This window comes from Canis lupus, chromosome 8, assembly GCF_003254725.2.
Source record: "Canis lupus dingo isolate Sandy chromosome 8, ASM325472v2, whole genome shotgun sequence".
NCBI lineage: Eukaryota > Metazoa > Chordata > Mammalia > Carnivora > Canidae > Canis > Canis lupus.
Window position 1 is genome coordinate 28,748,180 of NC_064250.1, and position 25,216 is coordinate 28,773,395.

The following is a 25,216-nucleotide window of genomic DNA, read 5'->3' on the forward strand; positions in this document are numbered from 1 at the left end:
ATCCTTGGTAGTATCTTAACAGATTTTTTCACTACATCAAATTTCAAACTATTTTCTCCATATACTAATAATCTAGGTTATTACATGTTAACTTATTTAGATTATAGTAACAGGTTTATTATAATTGTATATGAATTAACATATACATTTGTACCACAGATATAAATTCACGTATGTTTTAGAAAAGTAGAGACTATGACATATCATAAGCCAGCATCATAAACTGACCAAGATCTATTTTCTTATAATAGAGTGAAAGAGATGCAGGTTGGAATTAAAGCTTCCTCATTTACTGGTTAATCATTTGATTTTGAACTAGTTACCTAACTCTTCTACAGGTAACAATACTGCCTATGACTTTTAGGAGAATTAAGTGATTAACATGTATTAACTCATTTAACATGGTGCTAGACACCTATCAAGCATTCAATAAATGTTAGTTATTACTATCATTAAATTTAATAAAATGTAATGTAATGGTACTTATTTTCTTGGGGTAATTAATACTTACCACAAAGAAAATTGTTCCATGGACAATGCTATAACATATTAATATTTAGGATACTTACAAACATTACAATTCAACTCATTCTAGCATATATTAGCTATAATTCAAGTTTAAAAATCTATGAAAATACATAACTGGGTATATTAAAACAGAAAACTTACTGATATGATTCTCAAGTCCTGCTTCTAGTTTCTTAAGCCACAATAAAAGGTTTTGTTCAGTGATAGGCTGGTCTGAAGGAAATGCAAATACTTGGCCACCTGAATGCAGATTGACCACAACAAGAAGAGGAAGGGGAGGCATAGTGTCAAAATATGACTGCAAGATTCCTCTTCCCACAGGAGTATTCTTTCTGCAAAAGGGAACAACAGAACGCATTAGTATTTCTTTCTATAACAAAATTATGAATACAACAATTTGTAGAACATTAAACTTTAATTATAATATCAAACCATTATTTTATAAAAAGATATCCTAAAAACCAGGAGGTCTAGAACTATGTTATTAGTAATGAAGTTCTTAATGAGTTTGACATGGGCACTGTGTTTCTCTTAGGGGAAAAAAAAGGTAGCCAGTGACTATTTTCATGAAAACCAGTCATAGTTCAAAGGTTTGTCAATTTGGGTTTGATATAATCAATAGATTCCTACCAAAGTTGAGCTAAGTATCTGATCACATGTCAACAAAAATTAAATGGATACAAACTATAAAATAAAAAGATACTTATAACAAGTACCTCTCCAAATAAAGTTGTTTTTCCTCAGGATAAAAGAATAAAACATTAAAAAAAAGTTTTATAAATAAAACATTTTAATTTTTATTTTTAAAAATATATTTATTTTTTATTTTTTCAAATAAAAAAATTTTTTAAAGTTATGGTCAGCCTTCTAGGAGCCACCACTCTTCCTCTTCCCCTAAGCAGCCTGAAATGACCTCTAAAAATGGTTCGCTATTCGTTCGAGCCAGAAAACCCTACAAAAATCATGCAAATCGAGAGGTTCAAATCTTCATGTTCACTTTAAGAACACACGTGAAACTGCCCAGGCCATCAAGGGTATGCATATTTGAAAAGCCACCAAGTACATGAAAGATGTCACTTTGCAGCAGTGTGTGCCATTCCATCACTACAGTGGTAGAGTTGGTAGGTGTGCCCAGGCCAAATAGTGGGGCTGGACACAGGGTCAGTGGCTGAAGAAGAGTGCTGAATTTTTACTGCACATGTTTAAGAATGCAGAGAGTAATGCTGAACTTAAGGGTTTAGATGTAGATTCTCTGGCCATTGAGCACATCCAAGTGAACAAAGCCCCCAAGATGCAGTGTAGAACTTACAGAGCTCATGGCCAGATCCACCCACATATGAGTTCTCCCAGTCACATCAAGATGGTCCTTACTGAAAATGAGCAGACTGTTCTGAAATTAGAAGGGGAGGCTGCACAGAAGAGAACAATATCCCAGAAGAAACTAAAGAAACAAAAATTTACGGCCTGGGAGTAAATTCTGCATAGAATAAATGCAAATAAAAAGTCAAAAATAATTAAAAAATAAAAGTTATAGTCATACATGGAAACCATAACTTTTAAGATACTTAGCTTTCCAGGGCAGCCCAGGGCATGATCCTGGGGACCTGGGATTCAGTCCCATGTCAGGCTCCCTGCATGGAGCCTGCTTCTCCCTCTGCCTGTGTCTCTCCCTCTCTCTCTCTCTCTCTCTCTCTCTCTTTCTGTGTGTGTCTCTCCCAAGAATAAATAAATAAAATCTTAAAAAAAAAAAGATACTTAACTTTCCTAAAACAGCACATTCCACATTATGGAAAATACTGTTTTACTCTGAGATACCTACAAAGATAAGTACCCTGGGAAATTTTTGTTTTAAGCAGTAGTAGTGAACTCTTCACAGAAAAAAAAAAAAAAAAAAAAGTATGTCACCTCATTCTTGTAATTTTTCAAATGAATTAAAAATGTCTTTCATCTGATGAATTTGAACAATGGATAGTGTGTGTTTATGTAAACTGTGTTCACAGACATTAAATGTAACACAAGCTATAAATCTAGAAAGCATAACAGAAAATATTGTTGGTAAATGCACTGAAAACTATCTGTAACATTTAAGGCTGCATTTGAAAAATATAAAAGTAGAGGAAACGGAGCTGAAGAAAAAATGCCAAATATCACAATGTTTATGTTTTATGTATTTGCCTCAATGGACAACAATTACTTTTAAAATCAGAAAAATTACTACTTCTTATTTGTATGACAACCAAAAGGAAAGGCATCATAAAAAAAAAAAAAGGAAAGGCATCATAAGTTAAACAAGTGGACTATATCAAATTAAAAAGCTTCTGCATAGCAAAGGAAACCAACTAAATGAAAAGGCAACCTTTGGAATGAGAGAAGATATCTGCAAATCATATATCTGATAGGTTATCCAAAATAACCAAAGAATTCACGTAACAGCAAACACAAACAATCCAATTAAAAAATGGGCAGAGACATTTTTACAAAGAAGACCTACAGGTGGCCAAGAAGGACATGAAATAATGCTCAACATCACTAATTAGGTAATGCAAGACAAAATCACAGTGAGATACCACCTCAACCCTGTTAAAATGGCTAGTATCAAAAAGACGAAAGATAACAAGTGCTGGTAAGGATGTAAAAAAAAAAAAAGGGAACCCTTGTGCACTGTTGGTGAGAATGTAAATTGGTGCAGCCGCTGTGGAAAGCAGCAGGGTGGTTCCTCAAAACACTGAATTAGAACTACCATATGATTCAGCAATCCTACTTCTGAGTATATACATAAAGGAGATGAAAACAAGACATTGAATGGATCGATGCACTCCCATGTTTGTGGCAGCATTACTTGCAACAGCCAAGATATTGAAACAACCTAAGTAATCTGTCAAGAGATGAATGGATAAAGAAGATGTGGTACATAAACAACAGAACATTATTCAGCCATAAGATGAAGAAAATCCTGCCACTTGCTAACAAGGATGGACTCTGAAGACACAAATTATGCCAAGTGAAATAAGCCCCCCAGACAGAGAAAGACAAATACTGCATGGTATCACTTATGTGATTAAAAAAAAAAAAAAAAGTAAAACTCACAGAAACATAATAGAAAAGTGGTTGCCAGGGACTCAGGGTTGGGGGAAGTAGGAAGAGGTTGGGAAAAGGAAACAAACTTTCAGCTATAAGGTGAATAAATAAGGTCTGAGGATCTAATGAATAACATGGTGACCATGGTGACTATAGTTGAGAATGCTATGTAATTGAAATTTGCTAAGAGAGTAGAACTTAAATGTTCTTACTCCCTCCCTCAAATCATATATGTATAAATACATGTATTTTATAATAGGAGGTAATAAGTATATTAGATGGAGGAATCCTTCCACAATGGATATAGGTACTACAATGTATATTTTAAATATCTTAGAATTTTGTCAATTATTCCTATATACATCTAAAAATATATTGAGTAAAATAAAAAATTTATTGTATTATGCAATTCAAACTAAAACAAGGTCATCTGGGACACCTGGGTGGCTTCAGCCTTCAGCCCAAGGTGTGATCCTGGAGATCACACCCACATCTGTCCCACATCAGGCTCCCTGCATGGAGCCTGCTTGGAGCCTGCTTCTCTCTCTGCCTGTGTCTCTGCCTCTCTCTCTCTCTCTCTCTCTCTCATGAATAAATAAATAAAATATTTTTTAAAAAATAAGATCATCTCAGACCACATGACAAAGTTTAGTTACTAAAACATCATGATAACATATACACTGGTCCATAATATTAACTCCAAAAATATAAAGAGTTTAATTTCCTAATGAAAATGTAATCATTATAGTGATTTACATATTAAAAAATAAAAATATACTTACAGATTTAACCAGCAAGGGGTAAGTGAATCCAAGTGTTTCTCTTTTACCAGCATCAATATTGCTTTTTTATATTGAGGATTTATGCTGCCATCACTGAATAAAATAAGTAATGGTTTCTGAAGTCTTAAATAAATGGGAAGATTTTCCACAGTGATTTCTGGCTGTTAAAAAAAAAATCAACATGCTGAATGATGATGCATAAAATAGAAAATGTTCAAATCACTCATGCAATTTTAGTTGTAAAGTATAATTCAAACATATCTTAAGTGGAGATTTTGCTAATAACTATGAATTTCAAGACCTTTTTAGGCTTACTTTATCTTAATGAGTTATTTCCAAAATAAAGTTAATTTGAAAATAAACGAGTTCCCTGTTTTACAAGGATCTAATGCTTCTAATAATTTCTTATGCTAAAATCTGGACCAGATTAGCCAACATATATATGACAAACAAAACTCTTATTGTATCTAACATAAAATTTTTGGAAAAAAAAATGCTGAGCTTCAAAGATATAATCTTTCAATATCTATGATTACTTAAAATAAAAATCTTACTTTGTTTCAATGTTATGGATTTTAGCTTAACTAATATAATCTAAAACATGTTTTAACAAAAATATCAGTCCACTTCTTTTCAGTTTAAGCTACAATACCAAACTCTGGCATGTACTTTTCCTTATTTAGTCCTCAAAGTCACTTTCCTCTGCCAGTTTTCATTTTTCTTCTAATTCTTTCTCTTTCACACTCAAAATCCTCCTCTCACACCTTCCTCTTTCAGGACTTAAATCTTAGATCCCCTCTTCTCCAAATTTCCCTATACTGTCTTCTTATATTGTTATCTTTAATCTTCTACATGAGTTACGTCTCCTTTCTAAAATTGACAGATCTGGGTTCCCTGGGTGGCTCAGCGGTTTAGCGCCTGCCTTTGGTCCAGGGCATGATCCTGGAGTCCCGGGATCAAGTCTTGTGTCAGGCTCCTGGCATGGAGCCTGCTTCTCCCTGTGTCTCTGCCTCTCTCTCTCTCTCTCTCTCTCTCTCTCTCTCTCTATATATATATATATATATATGTGTGTGTGTGTGTGTGTGTGTGTGTGTCTGCGCCTCTCTCTCTCTCTCTTTCTCTATGTCTATCATGAATAAATAAATAAAATCTTAAGAAAAAAAATAAAATTGACAGATCTCATCAGGCCAGCTGATCGCCTCACTCTGAGCAGATCGGAAACATTAGGGAAGATGGAGCCACCACTACAAAGTTCAAAATGTTATACTGGGTTTTGAATCAAAAAGAAGTAAGATATTTTCCCTGCCCTCAAAGAGCTCATATTCAAAAGAGGAGATAGGTATATAAACTGCTGTGATCCAAGAAAATTTAATGTTTGACAATAAAATTAAGCTAAAAAAACAAAGTAGGGGAGCTCACAGATGGTGATACTTGATCTGGCCTTGGGCAAGAAATACGATCTTGACAGAAGAAAGTAAGTGCTAGAGCCAGGATTCTAGATATATAGGGAGCGTCGTGGGGACAGGCAGAGAACTGTGAAGGCATACATGCCATCTGGGAACAGTGGGAGTGAAGTATGCCAGACTTAGGCATGCAAGAGGCAAATGTGGCTGTAACTCCAGATGGGAAAAATGCCTTGATAGGTCTTCTAGCTCCCAGGACTACTGAGAAGATCTGGTATCAAATGAGTGGCATGGTTATGCCTGTTTTAGAAAGACAACTAACTAGAGTATGAACTTGTGAAAGGACAGACCAGTGACAAGCATTTCAAGGAAGAAAGACCAAGAGTTCTGTGAGTTGAGGAGGAAAGATCAGAAATTCAGATTTAGGAATTATCAGTTGGTATATAGATGGTAGAAATTATGGTTAAATTGGATAAAATTTCCCAAAGAAAGGACAGCAAATGAAGAAAAAGACTGAAGGCTGAAGATGGAATTCTAGAGTGTCCAGAGGGTTGATGGAGGTATCTGGAGAGGACTGAATTGCAAAAGCCAGAGGAACAGAGAATTTTGAGAAGAAAAAGCATTGCCAATAGTTTTGGTTGCTACTTACAGAAAGGTCATCAAACATGATAATTGAAGGTGTCCTTTGGCTACTTGAGTATACAAGAGGCTGTAAGTTATCCATAATAGAAGCATAAACAAAGGAACTTAATATATCTGAGAAAAGTGCTAGAACTTTTTGTTAGGAAGTATGTTTACATGTGACAGCCTTGGATAGATCATTGCTTATGTAGTTAATTATTATGTATTTAAGATTTATCATCACATTAATTAAAATAAAAATTAGATGCCACGTAAAAAATGTTTACTATCTGGTCACCCATTTCTCCTTCCTATCCAGATGAAAAACCAAAGTCTTTCTAGGACCTTATTTAGTACAGGCCAGATGAGGTTGCAGCTGGCTGGCTGCTACAAACTCTAGGCTTAAATCTCCAACACAGACAGCTTTAAGAAATTTAATAACCACTTCAGGGTTTTAGAATTTATGAAAAGGTCATAAACTAAAAGCAAAACAATTTTTATTATAGCTGTTTGGTTTTTAGTTGAATGCTGCAAACCAAAACACTATAAACTGAAAACACTGCCACAAAGCTTAACTATAAACAGAGTAAAATGTTCCAATCTCTTCTCATACAAAACAGGACCAGGTAGCAGCCTTAAATGTGTGTTTGCCCTTTGGACTAGCAATTCAAATTCTGTGAATTTACCATGAGTATGTAATCATGGAAACACCCAAAGATTATACACAAGGTTGGTCCCTGAGTAAAACTAAATACAACTTAAATATTCATCAACAGGAGATTAAATGAATTGTGAGGGGTTTTAGTGCAACAGAATATTATGTGGATATTAAAAAACCAATATGTGTATCTTCATTTCATGATGGAAATATCCCTTAATATAAAAACGACAATCACATATATACACATGGATTATTTTTTTAAGTTTGGGAAACTATTTCCCCCAATTTAAATTTGGTCAAAGAGGTTACAGTTGATTCCAATTTTCTTCTCTTGTGGTTCTCTGTATTATATGGGAAAAGAAAGGTAAAAGGCTTATAATAATTCTAAAAATATTAAACTATGTCTGTGGCTAAGGAAATACTCATTGAATAACATGTCATTAAATATAAAAACGTTACCTTAATAATTTGGAAAACTACATCCTGAAAATATTAATGATTTGATTAATCATAACCTGTAACTTTAATGGGAAGAAGGGAGGGAACAGAACCAAAGTCATAAAAAGATTTAATAAAGACTACAGCCATTAATTTGAGCCTAAAATGTAATGTTATTTTGATCATCATGGCAAGAAACATAACAACAGGAGGATGTTCATTCAGTATTTATAGTTGATAATAATGATTCTTATGTCACTTTAGAAAAACAGAAAAGCATACATTTATAAATGCTAGCTATGTTTAATATAAATGCAAAAACAACTGAAATTGAGAAATACAAGTTACAGTTGTTATACCCTTGAATTCACTATTTTTAAAAGAAGCAATGGAAAAGGTTTTTTATAACACACCATTTTGTTCTAGAACTGTATAAGTAAGAATACACACTCACATTTGTTGAACGCTCACCAGGGACCAAACATGACAAAGAACACCATACACATCTCTCTTAGTCTTCACAATTAAGTCTCTGCAGCAGGTGCTATAACCACCTGCATCTTACCCATACCGAAAGTAAGGCACAGAGACATTAACAAAGAGCCAGTAAGCAATCAGGCTAGGATCTGAAGCTGAGTAGTCTGACTTTCCAGAGTCCGTTTGCTTTATATATACCAAGTTTCAGCCTACATTAAGTACTTCAACTGGCCATCAATTACACTAGTCTCAGCAGTAAAAATAATCCAAAGACATGTAAACTTTGGCAGTGGACTAGAAAAGCTGTATGCACAATGAGTGAACAATAAAACAGGGCAACCCAATGAATCTTCAGCTCACAAAACATCATGCTCTGTGCTGACAAAAGCTGGAAAATGGTATATTAAAAGACTATTTTTAACTGGTCTAGATTTTATTTCAAATAGTATCCTAATTATAAAATATACTCACAAATGTTTCCAGTAATGCATTTGTTATTATTTGAATTATGTCTTGTGCATGGGAGTTAGCTAATGGAATGCTCTCTATTTTGCCTTCTTTGTGTCTGGACAGCAGCAGGGCTGGAAGGGTTGCAGCATACTTATCTGACCTACGGAGAAATGTGGTATTAAGATTTCCAATAAAATATAGCAAGTCATCAAAAACATAAACAATTAGGCCAAGAGGTCAGAGTGGGAAGCAGCAAATGGGGAAGACCTAATACTAAAGAAATGAACTCAATTTCCAGGCAAACTTATCTTCTCTGTGAGGCTATCTGAGAAGTTCAGGAGCCTTGACAACCTAGATTAAAAGAAAGCAACAGATAATAATCTAGCCAATTTTTTTTTCCTCCAGACAATTTAGCTATCAAGAAAATTTCTAGATAGGATTAGAACAGTGCATGATTTTCAACCTTTTTGGACTGCTCATTATAGTGCTGAGCAAGGAGACAAGCATTTACTAGAAACCTATTATTTTCCAGGCACTCTTTCAGGTGCCGTTATTATTCATTTAATCCTCAGACCAGCCCTATAATGAGGCCACTATCACCTGCATTTTATAGATGAGGAAACCAAAACTCATAGAGTGATAGATGGCAGAGATAGGATTCAAACTGAGGTGCCCCAGATACAAAGTCTATGTCTTTCTGCTGTAACCAAGCCCAAATCTCCTCCTTCTTACTTTTGCTAATGAAAAACAGAAATCATGAAATTAAATAGAAAAAAATGCTTTGTGTCAAATGACCAGTGAGGTAGTCACATTTATATCATGAAAAATATCAATTGATGCTACAACAAAGTACAGACATTATAATACTATGAAGCATTAGTATAGAGTCTAATCTTCAAATTACCTGGCAGACTCTTAGGTATCAGTTCTTTCTTTCTTTCTTTCTTTCTTTCTTTCTTTCTTTCTTTCTTTCTTCTTTCTTTCTTTATTTATTTTTTAAATTTATTTTTTATTGGTGTTCAATTTACTAACATACAGAATAACCCCCAGTGCCCGTCACCCATTCACTCCCACCCCCCGCCCTCCTCCCCTTCTACCACCCCTAGTTCGTTTCCCAGAGTTAGCAGTCTTTACGTTCTGTCTCCCTTTCTTTTTTTTTTTTTTATTTATTTTTTATTGGTGTTCAATTTACTAACATACAGAATAACCCCCAGTGCCTGTCACCCATTCACTCCCACCCCCTGCCCTCCTCCCCTTCTACCACCCCTAGTTCGTTTCCCAGAGTTAGCAGTCTTTAAGTTCTGTCTCCCTTTCTGATATTTCTCACACATTTCTTCCCCCTTCCCTTCTATTCCCTTTCACTATTATTTATATTCCCCAAATGAATGAGAACATATAATGTTTGTCCTTCTCCGACTGGCTTACTTCACTCAGCAGGTATCAGTTCTTAATATATAAAATATACTCTGAAAATTACTGGTCTAGCTCTTTGGATCAGAGCTAAATGCACAATGACAACAGAGTAGAAGATAGTGGGCAACTGTCCATGTGTCAGGTGAATAGGTCTCATATTTTCTTTTTTTTTTTTAAATATTTTTTTTAATTTTTTTATTTATTTATGATAGTCACAGAGAGAGAGAGAGGCAGAGACACAGGCAGAGGGAGAAGCAGGCTCCATGCACCGGGAGCCCGATGTGGGAATCGATCCCGGGTCTCCAGGATTGCGCCCTGGGCCAAAGGCAGGCGCCAAACCGCTGCGCCACCCAGGGATCCCGGTCTCATATTTTCTAAAGATCTGGAGTTCACTATTTTCAAAAGTCCCAGATTTCATGGATAGAAATGGAGCTTAGTCATCAAGTGCATATGTCACCAGTGTTCAGGATGAAAGATTTAAGCTCAGAAATCACAATTAGGAATATTATAGTCAGAAGGTAAGCAAGACAAATTATTGGGGCGCACCAACTCTACTTGCACTGAAAATAAGCCATTAATGCAGAATGTGATTTACATATTTACATATATATTACATATAAGCATATTATATATTTACATATATTAGTATGTATTGTGTATGTATTAATAATCTCCAAATTTTCAGTTCAGTCCTTCATTCTGAAGCAACTGCAATATTTGGTAGTTCACAAGAGTCCCACATTCTACAGTAAAGCAACTTAAATGGCAAAAAAAAAAAAAAAAAAAAAAAGCACTGATTAAGTTAGATGTTTGCTTGCAAAAACTTAAAATTGGGTAGAGCTCCCAGGTATAGTTACATCACCTAAAACTCTGGTAGAAATATGAGAAAATGCTGATTTTTATACATACCTAGGTGGCAAATCAAAACCCAGACACTCAAGAAGTAACATTCCCCAAACTATGATTAATTCCAAAGAACCAAAACAGCAGGTAATAGAACCCAAAGAGAAAATTTTTTATAGGAAGATGAAATAATATGAATCCAAGGTTGCCCCTCTAGGGACTCTAGCCTAAAGCAAAAGAATATCTAAAAATTCTAAATAGCCAGGTGGTACTTCCCAAAGTTATAATGCTGACCTATTTTCTTTCATCGACTGTGTAAAGACAAATAATATATTACTTTGCAAACTTCTTCCTTTCTAAAATTAGAAGACAAATTAACTTACAGTATCAAAACATCTTCTTCAGAATAAATTCCAGTGATAACATATCCTTTTAGGTAGTTGCCTGCTTCAGTGAAATCTTCTTTTGCTACAAATACATAGACAAGACAAACATTTGAAATCTTTAAAGTTATGTGTGCTATTCAACTGATGAACAGATTTATAAATGGTTGTGATTTATTATTAATTATAAAGATAAATATTTACAGGTAGATCTTATAGAACTTAGTGGTTCTAAAATAAATCTGTGCTCTTTATGACATTTGATTACTGCAGAAATGTAAATTGATACAATGCAAATATGATTCCCTAAACAAATATACCCTAAATATGATTTATCAGATTTATAGCACTCTAATCATACAGAGTTACTAATAAAGACTTACTGCTTTTTAATATACTCCTAAGGTAAGATAAGTGGAGATAGCTATCCTATACACAGCCTGGAAAGAGAATCAGGTATATGAAATGATGCACACGTTATCATCACAAAATCTAAAAGTGCCTACATGAAAAAATAGAAGACTAGAAATTCTAGTCCTTTAACAGTATCTCTGCAGGATCCTGCAATTAGGGATTTGTGTCTTTTTATATTTCCTATATTTTCTGTAATGTGTTTTTGTTACCTTTGAACTTTGATTAATTTGTGTATCAGTCTTTTCTTATTTGTTAGGATATGGATATTAAAATATTACTTCTGTAGTTTTCTGAATACATTTTCATAAGTAATAGTATATCCTGGATCATATTAATGACTATTTTATAACCAAGAAGAAAGTCTGAATTAAATAGCCATAGATTAATGAGACAAGAACTGATGTAAACCTATATAAATGGTATATTCTTGTCAAGTGAAGGCAAATGATAACTCAGTTCACGGCATGGAAGGTTCATGGCAGTTCAAACAGAAAACTAATGATGGAAGAATTGAATCATAAAGCACCTAGTACTCTAGACATGCTGAACCCAAAAGATCTGTACCTAAGTAGTCAGTACTATATTCATGGGTGAGCATCAGCACTGTTACCATTCAGTAACCACAAGGTTATATTTCTTAAAAAGGATGCATATTTTCCACAAGATTAAGAAACACTGCAGGAAAGCCAATCTACTAAGTGGCACAGCCAGTAAGCAGGCAGCACTGAGACCTCATTTATAATCATGAATTTAACGTGAAACTATTACCCCATGAAAATACTTTCCTTAGCCTGTGTTACCCAAAGCAGAAAAGATTCATAAGAAAAGTAAACAACTAAAGGGATGCCTGGGTGTTTCAGTTGGCTAAGCCATCTGACTCTTGATTTCGGCTCAGGTTATGATCTCAAGGTTGTGAGATCAAGCCCCATGTTGTGCTCAGTGCTGGACATGGAGTCTGCTTAGGATTCTCCCTCTCCCTCTGCCTGTCCCCTCAAAAAAAAAAAAAAAAAAAAAAAAAAGAGAGAGAGAGAGAGAGAGAGAGAGAAGAGAAAGAAGAGAAGAAAATAAACAATTAGAAAGCACTGTGTCCTATACTTTCATTTCTAAGAGAAAATAGTACTAAATCTGGTCAATAATTGATGATCATTACCTAAAGCAATGACATAATGGATTCTGTTTCAGCTTCTTCTCTTTTTTGATAAATAACAGTGAAAAATTACACTATTTCCATATAATTTCATTATACAGAAGCCTCTCTATTCATGAATATGTTTGTTAAAAAGGTCTTCATAAATCCACTTGTTCATAAATCCACTTGTTCATAAATCTTGTTACTTGTGCAATGGAAGCATTTAAACTGTAGACCTCAGATACATACCCATTTCCACTAAATCAGACTGTCAATTTTCCTCTGAACATTTCCTCCTTGGTGAAAACTACACATATGTCATAATATACTGCAACCCCAAGTATAAGAAAATAATCAGTTAATCTAAATAAAAAGGTTTTTAAATCAAAACAAATATATTTGGGACATAATACTAATGGTGACCTACAAGACTTAGTTGTGTAACTATCAACATGTTTTAATTGCATAAAATAAATACATTAATTTAACAATACTACTCCCCCCCCCGCTATCATGTTACTGAATCCTTACATTTATACACACATTTACACATACTATACATACATCTATTTTTTAGTTCTACCAACAAAGGAGTTAAGAAGCAAGAATGCTCCAGTAATTAAAAGCAAACTCCTAGATCTTGGTTTCTAAATTCAGTGTCCCACTAAAAGGAACATAGACTCTTGTTTGAGAACTGATTCCAAGAATGAGACTGGGAACATTTTGTGCCAAAAGGACAAGGTCAGAGAATGATGGAGACATATCAAAAGGACACAGGAATCATACTGAAGGGGCTCCCACTGACCAAATCTGGGACTTTAGTAAATGAATGACAGTAACTAATTATGACCCACTGAATAAAATAAGGACTCAGGTGTCCATACTGAAAAACAAATGAGAAGGAAAAGTTACAGTAGTATGTGAACTATATTAGTATGTATATAGAAGGAATAAGTAGTTAGAAATTCTCCACTTGGCAACCATTATAGCTCTTTCAAGTAATGGACTCTAAAACTGGAGTGCAAAAGAAAGCATAATGAGAAACAGGACATTTTCAGAGTTTTAAATTCTATCCCCACAAGATATTTATTAATTACAAAGGAAAAAAAAGTATCTTTCAAGTAAGATACAACATTGGACAAAGACATTTTAGCCCTCCTGGAATCCACATTATATTAATCTTTAAGTCATTAGAATCTACATGAACAATAAATCGATATCTGATACAAAATAATTGCTCAGTATATGTTACTGGTTAGCTCTTATAAATAAAATACACATACATAAAAATGTTAATGAATTCATAATAATAGCCTTTTATTGTTAAACATTTTATCATTCAATAGATGTTGAAAGTAGAGTAAATACCACATGAACATCTGCCAAAAACAAAAACAAAAAAGAGGAGGTTCTAATACTTGACTGAAAAGTCTGGGAACAATCAATTTAGTAAAAAAAAAAAAAAAAGCATCCTATCCAGATTACATCATTCTGGCACACCAGAAAAATCTCTATGTTGTTTGACATTATCCTTTTTTAAAAAATTATTCATTTGAGAGAGAGCATTCATGCATGCACACATGTGAGTAGAGGGAGGCAGAAGGGGAAGAGGTGGGTGAGAGAGACTCCAAGCTGTGCACAGAGCCTGATGCAGGGCTCCATCTCATGACCCTGAGATCATAACCTGAGCCAAAACCAAGAGTCAGGTGCTTAAAACCAACTGAGCCACCCAGGTGCCTTATACTTTTGACCTTTGTTGAGAGATAATTATGTGTAAATCTTATCATTTGTATAGAACTATCATAAAGTATACTGTTCCCTATGGTGATCTTTTATATATATACATATATATATATATATATATATATATATAAAGAAAAATTCCTCTCTGCATTTACAATCAGGGAAAAGTTTTCTCTGTGGGTGAGTCAGCATCCTAACTTTTATGTTCCCATTTATTATATGATGATGACAAGACAGCAAAAATTTCATCTTCCTGTTTCTGACTGCTGCCAGATTGCTTAGGGTTAAGTTTTATGATCAAGCACTGGGTGTTATACTATATGTTGGCAAATCAAACTCCAATAAAAAAATATACAAAAAAATTAGAAAAATGTAAAAAATATTTGAAAGAGAAATATATAATGCAAAAAAATTAAAGGTCAGCAATAATGATAATGAGTCTGTAATATGAGACTATAGAGGATCATATAGAAAAAAAGGTAACAGAAGAAATTAAAAGCAGTCATAAGGAGTCAAAACCATCGAAGAGGTCTTTAATCTTATAGATTCTAATATATATATATATATATATATATATTTTTTTTTTTTTTAAAAGAACATCTTCTCTAGCTCTGGGGAAAATAAAACCAAAAGAAGCATACTCCATGTAGACCAAAATAACTAAAGAAATACTAGTGAAGCATAAAACAAGCAACAAAAACACAAATAAGTTTAGACAATATGTATGTATAAATGATTAAAGTTTAGCTGGAAGAGCCAACAGGCAAAAAAAAAAATAAAGATAAGAAAATGTATAAAATACAATCAAGAGAGTTGACTCAATTACATATTCAACATGTATTATAAACCTAATAGATTAGAGGGGTGCCTGGGTGCCTCAGTAAGTGTCTAACTCTTGATTTCACCTCAGGTTATGATCTCAGAGTCCTGGGATCAAGCCCATTGTCAGTCTGCACTCAGTGCAGAGTCTGCTTGTCTCTCTTCCTCCCTCTGCCCTCCCCCTGCTCAGTCTCACTCTCTAAAACAAATATATAAATCTTTAAAATAAAAACTAACAGATTAGGTATCAACAGGGAGATAAAAGTGAATAAAATAGAAAAAATCTGGATAGCCCTGGTGGCTCAGCGGTTTAGTGCCACCTTCAGTTCAGGGCGTGCGTGACCTGCTTCTTCCTCTGCCTGGGTCTCTCTCTCTCTCCTCTCTCTCTCTCTCTCTTTCTTTCTCTCTCCCTCTCTGTTTCTCTCATGAATAAATAAATAAAATCTTTAAAAAAAACATTTAAACAGATTATATACACACATACAGACAGACATGGATTTAATATGGTGATGGTAGAATGAACTATTCAGACAATAATAAAGTTGGCCCCTAACCTCATACCATGCACAAAAATTCTAAATACTTAAAAACTTATATAAAAAATCAAAGAACACAATCAACAGAGTAGAAAAGCATCCTATGGGACAGAAGAAAATATATGCAATTCATATATATAAGAGGTTAATTTCCAGAATAAATAAAGAATTCCTGCAACTCAACAGCAACCTGATTTAAAAATGGGCATAGGACTTGAATATACATTTCTCCAAAGAAGATATACAAATGGCCAACAAGGGCATAAAAAGATGCTCCATATCACTACTTATTAAGAAAGTGAAAATTAAACCCATGATCAAATCAGAACCTCACACCCATTACAAATGGCTACTATCAAAAAAACAGAAAATAACAAGTGTTGGTGAGGACCTAGAAAAATCAGATCTCTTGTATACTATTGGTGGGAATATAAAATGGTACAGCCACTATGGAGAACAGTATGGTAACTCCTCAAAGAATTAAAAACAGGACTATCATATGACCCAGCAATTCTACTTCTGGGTATATATCCAAAAAAAACTGAAAGCAGGGTCCTGAAGAGATATTTGCACACTCATGTTCACAGAAGCATTATGCACAATAGCCAAGAGGTGGTGAAAACAGCCCAAGTGTCCATCAACAAATGAATGGATAAATAAAATGTGTTACATGCAATGTAATATTATTCAGCCTTTAAAAGGAATGAAATTCTTTTTATTCTATTTTTTTATTTTAAATTCAATTTGCCAACATATAGTATAACACCTAGTGCTCACCACATCACATGGGAAATTATTTTTTTTTGGTTTATTTTAGAGACAGCAGACTCTAGGAGACTCCTCTCTGAGCTCAGAGCCCCACACAGGGCTCCATCTCAAGATTGTGAGCTCAAGACCTGAGCCAAAATCATGAGTCGGGTGCTTAACCAACTGCGCCACCCAGGGGCCCCTAAAAGTAAAATTCTGACCCATGACACAACAGGAATAAACCTTGAGGACATCGTGCTAAGTGAAAAAAGCCAGCCAATAAAGGACAAATACTGTATGATACCACTTATAGGAGGTATCCAGGGTCGTCAAACTCACAGAGTTACAAAGTAGAATTGAGGTTGCCAGGGGCTAGGGAAACAGGGACACAGAATTGTTTCACAGGTACAGAGGTTCAGTTTTGCAAAATGAAAAAGTTCTAGAGATTAGCGCACAACAATGTAAATATACTTGACACTAGCGAACTATATGCTGAAACGGGTTAAGATGGTAAATTTGTTACATGTATTTTATCACAATTTTAAAAAAAGAAAAAATATTTAAAGAAGGAGACACTATAAATTAGAGTAAGAAAATACTATAAATTAAAGCAAGAAGAAAATTCAGGTGAATATTAATTAAGAAGGATGACAGAGATTTTCTCCAACTGAAATCCACTGAAGAAATCTCAAAATCAATAAATTTGAAAACAAAATTTAAGCCACTAAACATAAAATTATTAAAGCTAAAACCAAACTAGGGGAAAATAATTGAAACAAAATAACAAGAATATCCTTAATACATAAAAATTTCATAGTAATTCATTAGACAAGCACTAAAATCCCATTTTTAAAAATGAATAACATATGTAACACATAGTTTACAGAAAACATAAAGTTATCCTCCTATTGGGATTCTATACCCATTAAACAGTCTAAATTCACACAGATGCATAAATAAAAATATTCTTTATGGCAAAAAGAAAAAAGGGAAACAACAGATGTTATTTGTTGGAAACAGTTAAGTAAAATTATGGTATATGTATCCAAAAATACAGTCATGATGCTTTTTAAATATATTAAATCACCCATGTAATGGAAAAAAAATGCACCCATGTACTATTAAATAGAAACAGCAAGATACTAACCTAGATACACAATATTAGCCCGATTACAATAAAATATATATAAATATGCAATACACAGAAAGAAGAGGGAAGGAATTATATCAAAATTTAACTCTAAATAATTTTAGATTTTTTTCTTCTAATTTTTTAATTTTCAAAATTCTATCATTTGAGTTCTCAATAATTTAAACAGATATTAATTTACTTTTTTAAAAAACTAGCAATCAAGTTTTTAACTTACATAACTACTTACCTGTTGTCATGTTTGGGCTAAATAGTCCCAGCACTGACACACTAGAGTAGGAGATCAGGTCTTTATATAATTCCCCACTTAAATATTCTTCTGCTTCTTGTACGGATGTTATGTTCACTGGGCATGAAATCCTGCTGCTGGGTGAATATATAAGTATATTCAAAATTAATTTTTAAAGATAGTTTTCAGCTTACAAAAGAATAAAATATATTGATGTTAGCAAACACTATATTCCACAGGATAAATATCTGACAAAATAAAGACAACTAAATACTATTCTAATAATAAAAAAAAAATCACTCTCATTAAACAAAATTTCTATCTCCCTAAAAGTGAAGAAATGTGGATAAGCTCTCCCCACCAATGTTTATCTTATGATCTCAATTCACTACTCCTTATCTATTCAATGTGTGTCAACAAAGTATGGCAATTAGAAGATTTACAGACCTCAAAATTTAAAAGTCTTAGGGAGAAGCTGAATACTTACAGCTGGATAAATTTTAGGAGATCTTCAGTTCCTAGCATACCAGCATAAGACACCGGATTCTTGCCTTCCTTGTACATCTTTACAACAGGAAATTCAGTAACATTTTGCTTGGTACATAAATCAGACCAATCTGCACAGTTCACTCTAGTGAGTAGCATAGTGGATGTGCCTAAACAAAAGGAAATGCACATTTTATAAATATTAATGTAGGAAACTCAGTTGTGTAGACTTGACAACATTTTTTAGCCCATTCTTATTTTAACCTCTCATCAGCATGAACTACTTCCACTGGAAACTCTCTTCCCTTGATTTTTGCAACCCCTTCCCCTATTTGGTTTATTTCCCCACCTCCTTTGCTGCTTTTTTGAGTCCCTTTTGCATGTTCATCTGCTAGTAGAGTCTAAGATGCCTGCAGTATTACATCCCCCCTATACTTTATCAATGCAGGAATTTCAAACAGTGTTCCTAATTTAAAGGAAAAATAAACAGATTCTCTTAGCTACAGATAGTAGGTACGTATATAAAAACTTGACATTTGCTGCCACCTTGTGACTGAAATATTCTTCACCGTCTTAGATGAAAAGTGGCTTTTTCCCATGTAGCCAATGTGCAAGGTTACAGGACTGAACACCCAAAGTATTACAATATTCTCCTAATTTACAAAGTTGTAGTATGGGCTTCAATGTAGATGCAAAACAATTACCTATACTATGTGTCTCTAGGGGCCAGGGAGCCTCTTTATTTGATCATCAATAGAGAAGAAAGTAAGGAACTCTGTTCCCATTTTCATTTGGTATTGACAAATGGGCTAGGTGAGGGGTTAATTCTATTATTCACAGCATTATCTAGTTATTCCTTCATTTATGGTTTATATTTACCACCCCTTTTTCTTTCTTCTAATTTTTTGCCAGTGTGGCTGGAGAACCAAAAAGAAGAAATTTAGATCTTTCTAAAGACTGCAACTACAGAATCTGAAATCCAATGGTAGGCAAATAAGAATTCAAAGAGAATATGAAAGAGAGTAATAGGATTTGCTTTAAAAAAAAAAAAAAGATTAGGAATCACATTATCTGTAGTCTTAATCACATCTTCACTTGGGGAATGAAATAATCAGAAGTTGGATCAAACATTGTTGAGAAATGAACTGAGGAAAAATGGTTCAAAGTGATTTTTTAAATCTCTGATGTTTTTATTACCATAGAACATGTTATATTTAGGATTGACTTTCTGGAATTAATTTCTTGAGTTCACAAAAGTTCCCAGTATATAAGTTGTATACTAGTAGACATTTTCCACTAAATTCTACAGTATTAACTTATTCATTTATTCAACAATTATTAAACATCAAGTATTCTACAATTTAAGGCAATATACCAAATCCAGTGAGCTATGTATAAGGTATGCTACCTACTGAAAAGAACTTACTAAAAATTGAAAGAGCTTAAGCTAGTGCCCCCAAAAAACTAAATGGTGGATACATTCATAAAATAGCTAAAAGAATAAGCTTATTTAACTAGAATCTCTAAGGAAAAAAAACAGTAGGAAAAAATCATATTACAGATATGAAGCATGATACATTCTGTCTTATTCAAATGTTTATAAAACATTATCCTAATCCAACATTATTTCTCCTTACCTCTCCCTATGTCTTTGCTGGGATGACAGGATAGATATTCTGAGTTCAAGTCCATTCTTTGAATTCTTATTTGCCTACCACTGGAGCATATTTTCATAGAACAGTTAAAAGATCTTGGCTATTAAGATCCACTGGCTATCCAGTCCACAAGGAGCTATATGAATAGCTTCAAGAACAGAGATCTTACATGTTTGGTTAGACTGTGAGACTGAGTCTTATTTGTCACATTTTTGTTTAAGTATATTTAATATTTATTTAATAATATTTAATAGTTACTGGCTCAGAGTAGGCTCTCAATAAATATTTACTGAATGAATTCAGCCAAAAAGATTACTAGATTAACTGTGGCCACAAGTACTTAATACATAGGCTCTCTACTATATACTAAACACAGTTCCATGAAGAGAGCCAAAATGAATGCTTCTGAGCCTCTCTGAAACTCATGGTTCATTAACATAACACTGGAGGCACAAATATAATGACATGAAATTTTAAGTGGTTTTCTTCATCTTTAGCATGACATGGTTTTACAAATAGCTACAGCTGAGAATCAAGAAAATAAACATGCATATCACATTACATACCTTTCAATTTAATTGCCAAATCGATATAGGATTGCAGAAATGCCATGGATACTGCTTGCCCTACATTAAAATAAAAATTCAACAAATATTGCAACACGCATATCTCTCCAAAGGATCCATACATATACATTAACAAACACAGATTTATAGGGCTTCCCAAAATTGTTATTTCTTCATAAGAAATATTCTAATATACAGTACTCAATATTGTACACACATTCAAGAGGATTCCAAAGGCAACTAATTGTGTATACTCATATTGCAAAGAATATAGTTGAAGGGCTATTATTTGAAGGTAAAAGCAATATATGTCCTATAGATCCATAAGAACAGTTAATATATTAAAATCATTAGCTGGGGCGGGGGGGCCTGGGTGGCTCAGTCAGTTGAGCATCTACCTTCCACTCAGGTCATGATCCCAGGGACCTGGGACAGAGCCCCATTTTGGGCTCCCTGCTCAGTGGGGAGCCTACCCTCTTCCTCTGTCTGCCTCTGCCTCTGCCTCTGTTTGTGCTATCAAATAAATAAATAAAATCTTTAAAAAAAATCATTAGCCTGAATCATAATAATTTTTCTAAATTAGTAAATCCTTCAAAATGTGCAGTCTACCTGGAACATATGAAAACTATGTCATTTGACAACATGCAATATACAGAATGCAAAAATAAAATCTGCCAACTTTAAGTGCTCTAATGTGTAATACTGCCTCCTCTGAAGGCTCATACTCACAGCCAGCATAGAAAAGCACTATGCTATCAGAAGCCACTACTGTCGTGTTAAATGTCTCTTCTGTTAGTTCCACAGTGAGTTCCAAAGGTAAGGGTCTCTTCCTATCTCTGTAAACAGTTTCTGCCACTTCATCATCTTGAACATCTAAAATGTTCAAAAATAAATTAATGTATATATAAATGCAAAACTAACATAAATACAAATTTCACTGGATGACAAGCACTCTGATCAACACTAGGGAAAATAGTAAACAAAACAGACATTAACAGAAAATAGTAAACGAAACAGTCCCTGACCACATGGAGCTTCTATTTACAGAAAAGTGAGACAATAAACTGATCACTGTATAAACACATAGTTACAAATTGTGCCAGTTTAAGGAATACATGAGAGATTGTAATAGGGAAATTTAGATTGGGAGATTCAAAACCTTCCAGCTAGAGAATCCAAAAAAAAAAAAATGTCTTAGGCAAAAAGAAAAACATATACAAAGGCTCTAAAACATAAAAGAGCTTAGCATATAGCTTAGCATATACTGAGGGAAGGCAAATTTGACTAAAACAAGATAGGACGAAGGAGTAAATGGCATGAGAAAACTCTAGACTAGGCAGTAGCTAGATCATAAGGAGCCATATGAGCCAAGAATTTTAGATTATATTATAAGTACATCAAGTTATATGGATTCTGAATATATAAAAACCTATCATTAACTCAGACCAACCAACAAACCAGCAGACCCATCCATTTATCCACCCATCCATCCATCTATCCACCCATGTCTGGGGTAAAAAAAACACATTTTGCATTTTTAAATATTCTGTTGGAGGTTTGTACAGATTCTATAGAAAAACTGAAAGGACATCGAACTAACTTGATTAGAAAGACAAAGTTTCCTAAAAGAGTTGACACTAGCTGAATATTAAAAGAAAATTAAAAAAAAAAAGAAAATAAACTTAGGTAGGCAGAAGGAAGGCAGTATAGGCATACAGAGCAAAAGGAACAGCATGTGCAAAGGCACAGTGACATGAAGGAGCATGCAAATGAAAATGCAAACATTGATTGGCTATCTAGTGATATCAAAATTACTATTAGTTTTTAGATGTAATAATAGCATTATGTTCTTTTTTTTTCCCCAGGGAGAGAGAGAGAGAGAGAGAGAGAGAAAGAGAGAAAGCAAGTGAGTACAAGCTAGGTGGAGAGGGGGGAAGAGGGAGGCGCAAAGAGAGAATCCCAAGCAGGCTCCATGCTTAGCACAGAGCCCAACGTAGGGTTTGATCTCATGACCCTGAGATCATGACCTGAACTGAAATCAAGAGTTGGGATACTCAATTGGACTAAGCCACCCAGGTCCCCAATTATGTTCATTTTAATTTTTGTGTTTTTTTAATTCAATTCAATTTAATTAACATATATTCTGTTATTAGTTTCAGAGGTAGAATTCAATGATTCATCAGTTGCATTCAACACCCAGTGCTCATTATGTCCATCCTAAAAGAAGAATCCTTATATATCTGAAATACATAGGGAAATCTTTTTGGATAAAATTATGTATTTGGGATTTGCAACAAAATGATCAGGAGTGGGCAGTGACTAGAATAGGAGAGCCATGGATTGATAGTGGTTGGGTGGGTCCAGGTAATGGATACCAGGAGATCTGTTCTATTATCCCATCTACTTTATGGTAAGTTCATAATTCCTTATAATAACACAGAAAGAAAGATGAATGGAGGAAAACAGTTTTTAAAAAGTATTATTTTCATATGATTTTTAATACTATAAAATAAAATACTAGATCTGAATTACTGTATATCTCCACAGCTTTCTGCTGTGTGACTCTAGTCAGGCACATAACTCTCTGGGCCTCAGTGTTCAAATCTTAAACATTAAGAGTTGTACAACACTAACTTAAAGGAACTTAAAAACACCACATTCCATGACACTAACAAGTTAGAACTCCAATACCAAAATTTAAAAAGGCCTATTTTCTTCACATATTTTCCTTATCCTTCCAGTCCTTTCTTACTTAACCCATTCTTGTTCACTTCTTCCAACACTTCCTTTCTCTCCTTTCTATTCTCTCAATAAGCTGTCACTTTAAAATTGATCCACTCTTTAGTTCTATCTTTCACCTATTTATCAATATACACACACATGTGAGTTTAATATCTTTTCCATATTGTCCTTTTGTAGAATTCAGTCCACTTTATTCTGATTCATTCTGTGTCCATTTCCTTTGAAGGACATTTTTCTTTGTGTTGTCCTCTCACATGGTAACAAACTCTTTCCTATACTGCATATTTTTCCTATACAAATGGAATAAAACAAGGGGGGTATTATGTGGACATACACTATTTTGGGCCAATATGAATTACAGACCTAGAAAAGTAAGACCAAAAAAAAAAAAAAAACCCACAACAAAACAACAAACAAAAGGCAAAGCTGTATAAGGAACCCTAGAACTAGGCTGGGGAGAGAAGGCAGGCAGAGAAGAAAGAGAAAGTCACACCACATGGCAAACCAAGGGGATATGCCAATAAGGAAGTCTTGAAACAAGCACCTCCCACTAAGGGCAAGACCTGATTAAGTGGATAGAGGGACAATTCCCTTAACTGGAGGATAGAACATATGAAGCATGATAGAAACAGAGCCAGAAGAAAGAAACCAAACCACAGGTCTATGTAATGACAATACTAAGGAGAACTCTGGCTTAAAACATGAGCAGTTCCAACTTCTGCATATTAGAAAAGAATTAGAACATAGCTCAAACCAAGAAACTGGTCACTGGTAACCATTGAAGCTCAAAGCCCTCATTAAATTTATAATATAGATTCTGATCAAAATAATGAATGGATCTCCCAAAAAGAATATGTAAATTACTCCCTTCTTGGCGCTTACAATAGTACTCTGTAAAACATTCAAGTATATACTAAATGCTATACAAAAATGAACAATACATAATCCCTACTTTAGAGATATTATAGACTAGTGGAGAAAAAGTAAGTGAGCAATTACAGAATAGGATTAATGTTGCTAAAGAGGTATCAGTAACAGTAATGATCAAACATAAGATTTCAAGTCCGAACGCTTAAGTTCTAGTCCAGGCTCCACCACATGCCATTTGTGCAACCTTGGGTAGGTTACTCAACCCTGCTAAAACAGATTCTTCCGCTACAACATGAAGGTGACATCAGCTAACTTAGAGGATGACAATCAAAGTGAATAATGTGTAGGAAAATAGCCTTGAAACCATAGAATACTTCAAAAATATAAGGAATAAGTACAATAAAAAGAAATGTAGCATGTTAAAAAAAGAGGTTTTAAAATGTTACTGAAATTTACTCCCAAATTGTCAACAATTAGACTTATTTACAACTACAAATACAACAACATTTATTAGAATTTCATTTCCTAATAGGAAAAAATAAAAGTAAAATACCATGTTGTGGTCCTAGGTCATTTTTAAACATGGAGTAGACCAGTAAGGCTGAAAGAATGGATTCAGAAGATAAAGGCACAGATGCGGAAAGCTGGAAGCCTAGCATGTAACAATGAAAGGCATCACACTAAATAAAATACAGCATCCTTACCTTTTCCACCAAATCAACTTGACAAAATGTCATTCAAAATAGGTTTCTCCAAGTTACCCGTAGTCTTGAATGTCAAAACATTCTATGAGTAAGTTAATTCATCTAAATTTCACTGATCTTACGGGTGACGAGTAGGAATGGGGGTTGGAGGGAGAAAGAGCATCGCAAAATGTATTACCCATATTTGGACTTTTCGTGTCCTCATCTTCATCTTCTTGAATTTCTTCAACGTGCACATTACTTTCCACATGGGATATTAGTGAATCAATATCATCTAACACCAAAAATTCCACTGGCACTCCCTAGAAATACATTCATTTTTAAAACCACAACTAAAAATATAACAGCA

At 34.1% G+C, this 25,216-nt stretch overlaps 1 protein-coding gene across 6 annotated transcripts in view; it reads right to left on the bottom strand.

Moving 5' to 3' along the window:
• TXNDC16 (thioredoxin domain containing 16) overlaps positions 1-25,216 on the bottom strand; it is a 123,186-nt gene that overhangs the window by 14,370 nt on the left and 83,600 nt on the right. For 5 of the 6 annotated variants that reach the window (XM_049113170.1, XM_049113168.1, XM_025442925.3 and 2 more), the window contains 9 exons: positions 25,046-25,169; positions 21,281-21,424; positions 20,552-20,611; positions 18,332-18,500; positions 17,845-17,981; positions 11,078-11,162; positions 8,460-8,598; positions 4,389-4,549; positions 670-860 (listed from right to left, as the gene is read on the bottom strand). In XM_049113170.1, coding sequence (XP_048969127.1) covers positions 670-860; positions 4,389-4,549; positions 8,460-8,598; positions 11,078-11,162; positions 17,845-17,981; positions 18,332-18,500; positions 20,552-20,611; positions 21,281-21,424; positions 25,046-25,169 — 1,210 coding nt within the window. The remainder of the gene's footprint in view (positions 1-669; positions 861-4,388; positions 4,550-8,459; positions 8,599-11,077; positions 11,163-17,844; positions 17,982-18,331; positions 18,501-20,551; positions 20,612-21,280; positions 21,425-25,045; positions 25,170-25,216) is intronic. The other variant, XM_049113169.1, reaches the window with a different exon arrangement.